The following is a 9,605-nucleotide window of genomic DNA, read 5'->3' on the forward strand; positions in this document are numbered from 1 at the left end:
AGAACTTCTAATTGTTTATTCCTTTATTAATTATTTGCAAAACTGTTCTATTGATTTTTCTTTCTGTCCTTTAGTACTCATGTCTATTTACATGGACAATAGAATTTCCCTTTTTTCATATAATAGGGGGCTAACGCCCATCCTCACTCCCACCCGTCCTCAGCTGATTTTAGACTTTGAAATTTATAGTTTTAGATAAAAAATGTCTACTGAGCTGGGAACTTTAGAATGGATAAACTTTAATCCTGACTTCTTAATCCGAATATCCACTGTGGAAACTTTTCATTTTTGTCCTAATCCACTCTTTTTCTCTCTCCTTGGATATCCGTTAGGCGTTAAGTGTTTTCTCCAATGAGAATATTTCTGTTCTCTCATTGATTGTCCGCTTTTCTCTGATTGGCTGCTACAGTTTCTCTGATGATTACAGTTTTTTCATACACTTTTAAGATAATCTTGCAAGATTATGTTAATCTTGAGATTATCAAAAAGAGAGGATCAAGCATTAATCCCGATATCAACCATTCTAAAGTTTTCAGCTCTGCATCATTGCAGAGTATAATAAGGTTAATGATTATTTTTTGAGGCGAGTCCCTTTCTAAAGAAAATTTCTTAATGGTAATACATATTCTAAATAAAATGTTATCAGAAGATTGTTGAGTTTTTACTGATATTATATAATTTATATAATTTATATAGCATAAACCTGACAATCTTGTTTATGCTCCTGGTACGTCTGTCATGAAACTTGTAAATTACTCGACTCTACAAATAACTCATGAATAAAAGCTTTACAAACTAAATAAATACTCATTTCTAAGAAACATAAACAAGCAAACAATTCCATAATCATAATTAATTCTATAATATTTATCCTGAATGCTTTTTCCTATGCTTTAAAATAATTAGCTTATATCTATAATTACATTACTGGGGCAGTCAGTTAATTTTGTTAATGAACAATATTGGAACCTGGACTATGGAGAATATTTATACTTTTTTTTTACCATTTTCCTTCATAAAAAGGCAGAAATGCATTAATTGCATTGCATTATCTCTTATTGCTCTCTACTGAGGGTTGGTTTATGATCCAGAATCAGTTTATTCTATCCAGGATTAGTTTACTCTATCCAGGATTAGTTTACTCTATCCAGGATTATTTTACTTTATACGGGATTCGTTTACTCTATCCAGGATAAGTTTACTCTATCCAGGATTAGTTTACTCTATCCAGGATTCGTTTACTCTATCCAGGATTAATTTACTCTATCTAGGATTAGTTTAATCTATCCAGGATTAGTTTAATCTATCCAGGATTAGTTTAATCTATCCAGGATTAGTTTAATCTATCCATGATTAGTTTAATCTATCCAGGATTAGTTTAATCTATCCATGATTAGTTTACTCTATCCAGGATTTACTCTATCCAGGATTAGTTTACTCTATCCAGGATTAGTTTACTCTATCCAGGATTAGTTATTTTCTATCTAGGATACGTTGACCTGTATGCTATTGAAATGTTATCAAGATTTACATTTATCATTTCAAATGTGTTGTTATAACTAAAGTATTATTTTATAAGATATATTTTATAAACTATTTTTGTAATTCAAAACAATATAATAAATTATTTTCAAAATCTAGAGTTTTTGTCAATAATGTTTTTGAATAAATTAAAAAGATCTAATAATTAAGCATTTTTTTTGAATGTTGAACAATAAGATTAAAAAAATTACGTTCGAAGAAATACGTTTTTAATCAGTTTAGATGATAAGGATAAAAATAAGTTTTGGAAAGAATTAATTGCATGGTCGTAAAGTTTATTTGAAAGGACCTTTTGTACAGAAATAGTCCATTCCTTGATTAAAACATGGTATAATGTTTATAACTCGTATTGTCCTCAGTTATATTATTATCATAATTAAATAGTTCTCTCTCATACAATACAGTGTATAGGAGTAGAAGGTTTATGGTTAGAGTAGGAGTAGAATACAATTAAGGTTTAAGGTTAGAAGTAGGATAAGGAATAGAATACAAGGTTTATGGTTAGGAGTAGAGTGGGAGTATAATTTAAGGATTACGTTTAGGAGTAGGAGTAGGAGTAGAATACAAGGTTTATGGTTAGGAGTGGGAGTATAATTCAAGGATTATGGAGTAGGAGTAGAATACAAGGTTTATGGTTAGGAGTGGGCGTATTATACAAGGATTATGGAGTAGGAGTAGAATACAAGGTTTATGGTTAGGAGTGGGAGTATAATAGAAGGATTATGGAGTAGGAGTAGAGTACAAGGTTAATGGTAAAAGTAGAAGTAGAATAAAGTAGGTTTATATGGTTAGAGTAGAAGTGGAATACAAGTTTCAAGGTTAGGAGTAGTAGTGGGGTACAAGATTTATGGTTAAAAGAAGGAGTAGGGGTAAAATCCAAAGTAGGGAAAGTAGTATAATATACGGTTTACGGTAAGAAGCAGGAGTAGGAGTAGAATAAAAGGTTTATTATAAGGAGTAGGAGTAGAATACAAGGTGTATGGTTAGAAGTAGGAGTAGAATACAAGGTTTATGATAAGGAGTAGGAGTAAAATACAAGGTTTATGGTAGGAGTAGGAGTAGGAGTAGAATACAAGTTTTATGGTTAGAGTAGGAGTAGAAAACAAGAATTAATACAATTTTCATGGAGTATGAGTAGGAGTAGGAGTATTAGAATACAAAGATTTTGGTTAGGAGTAGAGTAGGAGTATAATTTAAGGATTACGTTTAGGAGTATGAGTAGGAGTAGAATACAAGGTTTATGGTTAGGAGTGGGAGTATAATACAAGGATTATGGAGTAGAAGTAGAATACAAGATTTATGGTTAGGAGTGGGAGTATAATACAAAGATTATGGAGTAGGAATAAAATACAAGGTTCATGGTTAGGAGTGGGAGTTTAATACAAGAATTATGGAGTAGGAATAGAATTCAAATATTATAGTTAGAGTAGGAGTAGGAGTAGAATACAAGGTTTATGGTTAGGAGTAAGAGTAGAATACAAGGATCATGGTTAAGAGGAGAAGTAGAAAACAAGGTTTATGATTAGGAGTAGTGGTAGAAAACAAGGTTTATGATTAGGAGTAGGAGTAGAATACAAGGTTTATGATTAAGAGTAGTTGTATTATTATTAGGATTAGTAATACAAGTTTTATGATTAGAAATAGAGAGAGAATATAAGGATTAGTAGGATCAGAATACACGGTTTACGATTAGAAATAGAGAGAGAATATAAGGATTAGTAGGATCAAAATACAAGTTTTATAATTAGAAATAGAGAAAAAATTTAAGGATTAGTAGGATCAGAATACAAGTTTTATGATTAGAAATAGAGAGAGAATATAAGGATTAGTAGGATCAGAATACACGGTTTATGATTAGAAATAGAGAGAAAATATAAGGATTAGTAGGATCAGTATACACGGTTTATGTTTAGAAATAGAGAGAGAATATAAGGATTAGTAGAATCAGAATACACGGTTTATGATTAAAAATAGAGAGAGAATATAAGGATTAGTAGGATCAGAATACACGGTTTATGTTTACCAAAAATTGTTCTCTAGGACAGACCCCATTGATCTCCATATTTTGCAGATCTAAGGATTAATTCAAAATCTCTTGTCTTTGATAACCTGCTGGGATTATTAAGAGACATTCATTTATCTCTCAAACTTAAAGTGGAAATCAAGATCTAGTGTGTTGTAACTAAGCGCCATTTTACACAAAAGTTTTAACTTCTGGTCGATGTCAAGGTTCTTAAAAGTTCTGGGTTATGAAAGCTAAAGATGAAGTTTATTACTTATTTTTCAGTTATTTACTATCTTAGGAACAAAGAAACTGGATCGTAATGCTAAAAAAAGATAATTAATTATCATTAAAGCTTTCTATATTTCTCCTTGTTCTTATGTGGTCTACTTTGTTACTTTTTAATTATTAAATTATGATTCATAGATTTATTCCCATAAATGAATTTACAGTTTAAAACATTTAATAAATACAAAATATACATTTATGTATAAATATAAATATTACAATCTAAGACACCAAAGATTAAAGGACAAATAATGTTCAGAAGTAGAATATGTTATTTATAAATATAAATATAGCACATTTATATTATATACGCTGAATAGATTATAATAGAACTTTCTCTCTTCAGTTTATAATTTTAAAGAGAACATAAAAGTAAAAAAAATATTTTAAAAGTTTTAACTGGGTAAAATGCGTATTTCTGTTTTCAAGTTTTTTTTTTAATAAAAGTTGTAACTAAATATCACAAAAAATGTTTAATCAAAGTTGTAAATGAATAAACGAGTTAAAAATATCTATTTACGTTAATTCTACCAGGATATATGGGTATACAGGGTGACCCCAAAAAAACATGGGAATTTTTTAACGAAAGTAGGATCGTTCTTAATTTTTAATTATCAAAAAATTTTCAAAAATGGCGAACAACATTTGGAAAAAATTCCAAGACTAAGGGTATTCGTTGTTTTATGTGGTATAATGCCACGTGAATCAAAGACGACTTAAAATTCCATGTTTTTTGGGACACTCTGCATGAAAGGTTTGTTGACAAATGAAATATACTGGTTTGTTTGTGTCTAATACTGAGACAGAAGAACTGAACAAACTATTCGGGTTTAATAAAGAGTAAACATTAATTATGTTGAACATATAGGAGGATTGTTTTAAAATGATGACATGTGACCATGAAAAACTATTTTTTAACCTGTACCATGCGGCTAACGCAAGCTTCCTCAGATCCAAGTTTGTTTTGTCTACTAAATTATGTTTGTTTACAAGTTAAAATTACAGCAGAATAAAATCCCTCCAATCATCTCACCTTTAATTTAACCATGGTTATTCTTGTTTGCATTGTTATAATACCGATCTTGGTTTAAATAATACTGGTTTAGTGTCTCATTATTTAGAGAAAAAACGTTAGAGAAGTCTGGAGAAAAATTGAATGTGAGAAAGTTACTGATGTTTAAATGTTTCTGGAGGAAACGTGAAACTGAATAAGAGTGTTGATGAGGTCGGGTTGATGTTGGAGACTTAATACGGAGAAAGGGTTCTGTTGAGAAGTTGTTGATGAAATTGAGAAGTTGCGGATGTTTGAGCAGCCCTTGAGATTTAATCTGGAGTAAGGATTTTGTTGAAAAGATGTTGATTAGATTGAGTTGCAGATACTGTGGTAGAACTGGAGACTGAATCTGAGTTGTAGATACTGGAGTAGAACTGGAGACTGAATCTGAGTTGCAGATACTGGAGTAGAACTGGAGACTGTATCTAGAGTAAGGGTTCTGTAGTAGAACTGGAGACTGTATCTGGAGCAAGGGTTCAGTAGTAGAACTTGAGACTGAATCTGAGTTTCAGATACTGGAGGAAAACTGAAAACTGAATTTGAGTTGCAGATAATAGAGTAGAATTGGAGACTGAATCTGAGTTGCAGATATTGGAGTAGAGTTAGAGACTGTATCTGGAATAAGAGTTCTGGAGTGAAGATGTTGATTAAATTGAGTAACAGATACTGGAGTAGAGTTAGAGACTGTATCTGGAGTAAAAGTTCTGGAGTGAAGATGTTGATTAAATTGAGTCACAGATACTGGAGTAGAGTTAGAGACTGTACCTGGAGTAAGAGTTCTGGAGAGAAGATGTTGATTAGATAAATTTGGGAATACTGGAGTAGAACTGGAGAAGTACAGAAATATTTACGTAGAAAAATTGTTGATGATGTTAACTGGTTTTGGAGCATAACTGGAGACGTTGTGCTAGTGTTGATCACTGATCAGGGTAATTTCAGAGAGATGTAAAATCCAGAAAAGGTTTACGTAGAGAAGTTATTGATGAGATTGAGAAAATGAACAGCTTTGCTCTTTGTTGAAGTACTCACCATTATACTGTTCATGCAGTTTAAAAAGTACTCACTGCCATAGCAACCAGACCTAAATAAAAGCTAGATAATAAACAAATTTTTTATAAAATAAGCAATGAGCTAAAAATTAATTCCAGGAATTGAGTCTTTTTACAAACTCTGATTGAACAATCCCTATATATTTACAACCCGATGTCGTAGACCTAAAATCTATGTTTTCAATATTACAAAGATATAGGGATTAGAAAATTCGAGTTTGTTGCAAAGACTCAATTCCTTTAGTTTTAATCTGTACCTACACATCTGATACACATCAATATCTCTGTAGAGACGATAACAGTCCTCACAAATCCGATCTAGAAATTTAGCCATCTGAAGGGAGGGAGGAGATGTACACATTCCGTCTTCAAAACCAGCCTAGAGAGAGTAACTATAGTCGGGTTATTTAAACTAGAGATAGTCAGGTTATTTAAACTAGAGATAGTCAGGTTATTTAAACTAGAGATAGTCAGGTTATTTAAACTAGAGATAGTCAGGTTATTTAAACTAGAGATAGTCAGGTTTATTAAACTAGAGATAGTCAGATTTATTAAACTAGAGATAGTCAGGTTTATTAAACTAGAGATAGTCAGATTTATTAAACTAGAGATAGTCAGGTTTATTAAACTAGAGATAGTCAGGTTATTTAAACTAGAGATAGTCAGGTTTATTAAACTAGAGATAGTCAGGTTTATTAAACTAGAGATAGTCAGGTTTATTAAACTAGAGATATTCAGGTTTTTTAAAGCAGAGATATTCAGGTTTATTAAAGCAGAAATATTCAAGTTTATTAAACTAGAGATATTCAGGTTTATTAAACTAGAGATATTCAGGTTTATTAAACTAGAGATATTCAGATTTATTAAAGCAGAGATATTCAGGTTTATTAAACTAGAGATATTCAGGTTTATTAAGCTACAGATATTCAGGTTTATTAAACTAGAGATAGTCAGTTTTATTAAACTAGAGATAGTCAGGTTTATTAAAGCAGAGATATTCAGGTTTATTAAACTAGAGATATTCAGGTTTATTAAGCTAGAGATATTCAGGTTTATTAAACTAGAGATAGTCAGTTTTATTAAACTAGAGATAGTCAGGTTTATTAAACTAGAGATATTCAGATTTATTAAACCAGAGATATTCACAAGACCCATGAAAAAATAATTGATTATTCTTTATTAAAAGTTTTCCTATTTAAAAAAATCTATTTTATACGATAGTTATAATTAATATCTTCTGCAAGATTCGCGATGTACAATTAATATTTATTTTATTTTGTAGACGTTAAATTGTCTAATTTTAAGTTATTTATTTTGGTTATTTGTCCCTTCAAAAAGATTTTCAGACGAAGACACAAAAATCTAAAAAGAACATTCTGTTTTTTTTTCTGATATATTTACAGGACTATCAACAGGACTATCAACAACTTGGACTTTAATCACGACCTGAAACTTAATCAATCTGAAGACGGAAATTATATAATCCTAGGTCAGAAGTTTTGTGTTGTAAATCTAGGGATAGATCATTGATCTTCATCTTGTGCACACCTACGGATTAATCTAGGGATAGATCATTGATCTTCATCTTGTGCACACCTACGGATTAATCTAATTCCTCTCAGATATCCCGTAGTGATTCTACCTTGCAGGAATAATGAAATGCACTTATCTCTCAAATTAAAAGTTCTTACTTCGGATATCGAGATCAAGCGCTGTAGTTTTGCGCCATTTCACACTAAAGTTTTGACTTCTGTTAGCCTATTAAATGATTGAACAAAGAAATAGATAAGTTTACAGATGGAGGAAACCATTAATGTGAAAAAACTAAATCATTTTTATGAATGTTATGAAAAGATGAGGGGTTGGGGGGGGGGGTGCATACCTGGGACCTTCTGTCAGGTTTTAAAAAAATGAGGGGTTGGTGGGGGGGGGGGGTCATACCTGGGACCTTCTGTCAGGCTTTGTGAAGATTCTTCCAAGGGCTGAGTTCAAGAGTAAAACCAAGACCAAGATCTTGATGTGATAAAAGTTTCCGACCATAATCTTTTAAAAAATTCTAAAAGTAAATATGCTAACTATTTAAATTATATATTAAAAAAAGTGTTTCGCTTCTCTCACCTTTCTCTGGTGGTGTAGGATCAGGAATGATTGAATCCGGAGTTTTCCGCCATAAAATACTCGGAGCATTGGATACGTCATGCTGACTCCGACCCTCCGGAGTTTTCGATCCAACCTTTCATAAACCCCGAAGAACTAGTTCAAGGACTTCAAATAAAAAGATTGAGCGGGCTCAAGACAAGAGAAATAAGAAGAATTGAGGTTAGTGGAGAAAAAAATTCTTAGGTTTCTGATAAATTTCCGTAATTAAAACTCCCGAGTTTCCTTTTTGGGGTGTCTACATATGCGTAGATTTTAATTCAAGAAATCAGAAAACAAAAAAAGAATGTAAAGAAACAAAATGAAATGATATTTCTTAACAAAATGTTGGTTTCTACAAAACTGCCTGACCTCATTCATGAAACCGGGATTCCGATACTGGGTTTCATTACGAGACTCTATATTAAGTTTTGGGCTTTGTACATGAATACATACATCTTCCTTTTACGCTCTACTTTTATAATACAAATACCTTGAACATAAAATACTTAAAACATAAAGAATATCCAAGCACATTTTAAGTTGATAAATAAGATAACTCAACCAACAGCTTCATACTATCTCTGTAAAGTGGATGTAAATTGCTGCTAAAAATGTTTTTCTTCTTTTTTCTTTTGCGTGCTAATGGTGATTTTATTAACGTTGTCATTTTGTAGAAATTGGGTTTGATCTCATAGATATTCAAGGTTTGAAAAGGTTTATTTTCTAATTTTAGTTTCCGATCGATTTCAAGACGAAAAGAGAGGATGGTAAATGTTTATTTCGAATATGAATGTATACAGCCCCACTAGTGGGAATTGACCTAATTTCATTGTATATTGTCTGGTATATAATAAAACTGGAGGGTTTATAGACGTCAGATGATATTAAATGTTATCAATTGTACAGAGAGGGTCAGGAAGCATATCACATGAAAGACGACCTCAGAGTTTGTTCTTAAGGGTTCACTGCAAACTGTACTTACACTTTTTGTGATTTTATTCCACTTAATTTGGTGTACTGTTTTGCCATCTATTTAAGTTTGTAAATATACTTCACTACTTGAGTTGGTACTGTGCCTATTAGTTGGTACGCAGTACCTTTTAGTCAGTACAGTATGTATAGTCGGTACGGGTACCTATTAGTCGGTACGGTACTTATTAGTCGGTACGCGGTACCTATTAGTCGGTAGGGTACCTGCTTGTCTGTACGCGGCACCTATTAGTCAGTACGGTACCTATTTGTCGGTAGGGTACCTGCTTGTCTGTACGCAGCACCTATTAGTCGGTACAGTATGTATTAGTCGGTACGGGTACCTATTACACTGCGATTTAATGGTCTCACGCTCTCAAGCAAAAATCGTTGAGAATTTTGCCAATTACTTCTAAAAAACCAAATCTAACAAGAAGTGCTTTACAGTGCTAAAATGTACATGTAAAGGGCTACAGAAAAGCATAAGTGAGTTAGAGCGGTAAAATCTAAGCTTAGGGCGTTGCGACACTTCAAAGTCAGCCCTGTCTTAAAAATTGATGAG

At 32.0% G+C, this 9,605-nt stretch overlaps 1 protein-coding gene across 2 annotated transcripts; it reads right to left on the reverse strand.

Moving 5' to 3' along the window:
* Positions 1-4,929: 4,929 nt before the first annotated feature.
* On the reverse strand, positions 4,930-8,362 carry LOC111715807 (ion transport peptide). 2 transcript variants are annotated; one of them, XM_023491182.1, is made up of 4 exons: positions 8,054-8,362; positions 7,877-7,978; positions 6,193-6,314; positions 4,930-5,967 (listed from the first exon to the last, which is right to left on the reverse strand). In XM_023491182.1, exons 1-4 carry the CDS (start codon positions 8,132-8,134, stop codon positions 5,850-5,852), a joined length of 423 nt encoding a protein of 140 aa, XP_023346950.1. In that variant the 5' UTR covers positions 8,135-8,362; the 3' UTR covers positions 4,930-5,849. The 2 variants fall into 2 exon arrangements, with proteins under 2 accessions (XP_023346950.1, XP_023346951.1); XM_023491183.1 differs by having other exon boundaries at positions 7,877-7,991; positions 8,054-8,136.
* Positions 8,363-9,605: the final 1,243 nt, after the last annotated feature.

This window comes from Eurytemora carolleeae, unplaced genomic scaffold (assembly GCF_000591075.1).
Source record: "Eurytemora carolleeae unplaced genomic scaffold, Eaff_2.0 scaffold1874, whole genome shotgun sequence".
Lineage (NCBI taxonomy): Eukaryota > Metazoa > Arthropoda > Copepoda > Calanoida > Temoridae > Eurytemora > Eurytemora carolleeae.

Bases quoted from the DNA above. Each gene is read 5' to 3' on its own strand.
- LOC111715807 (XM_023491182.1), bottom strand. From the start codon at position 8,134: ATGACGTATCCAATGCTCCGAGTATTTTATGGCGGAAAACTCCGGATT. The intron at 6,315-7,876 runs GTATGACCCCCC...TACTCTCTCTAG, and splicing joins AGCCTGACAGAAGGTCCCAG to GCTGGTTTTGAAGACGGAAT. The intron at 5,968-6,192 runs GTACAGATTAAA...GCTTTTATTTAG, and splicing joins GATGTGTATCAGATGTGTAG to GTCTGGTTGCTATGGCAGTG.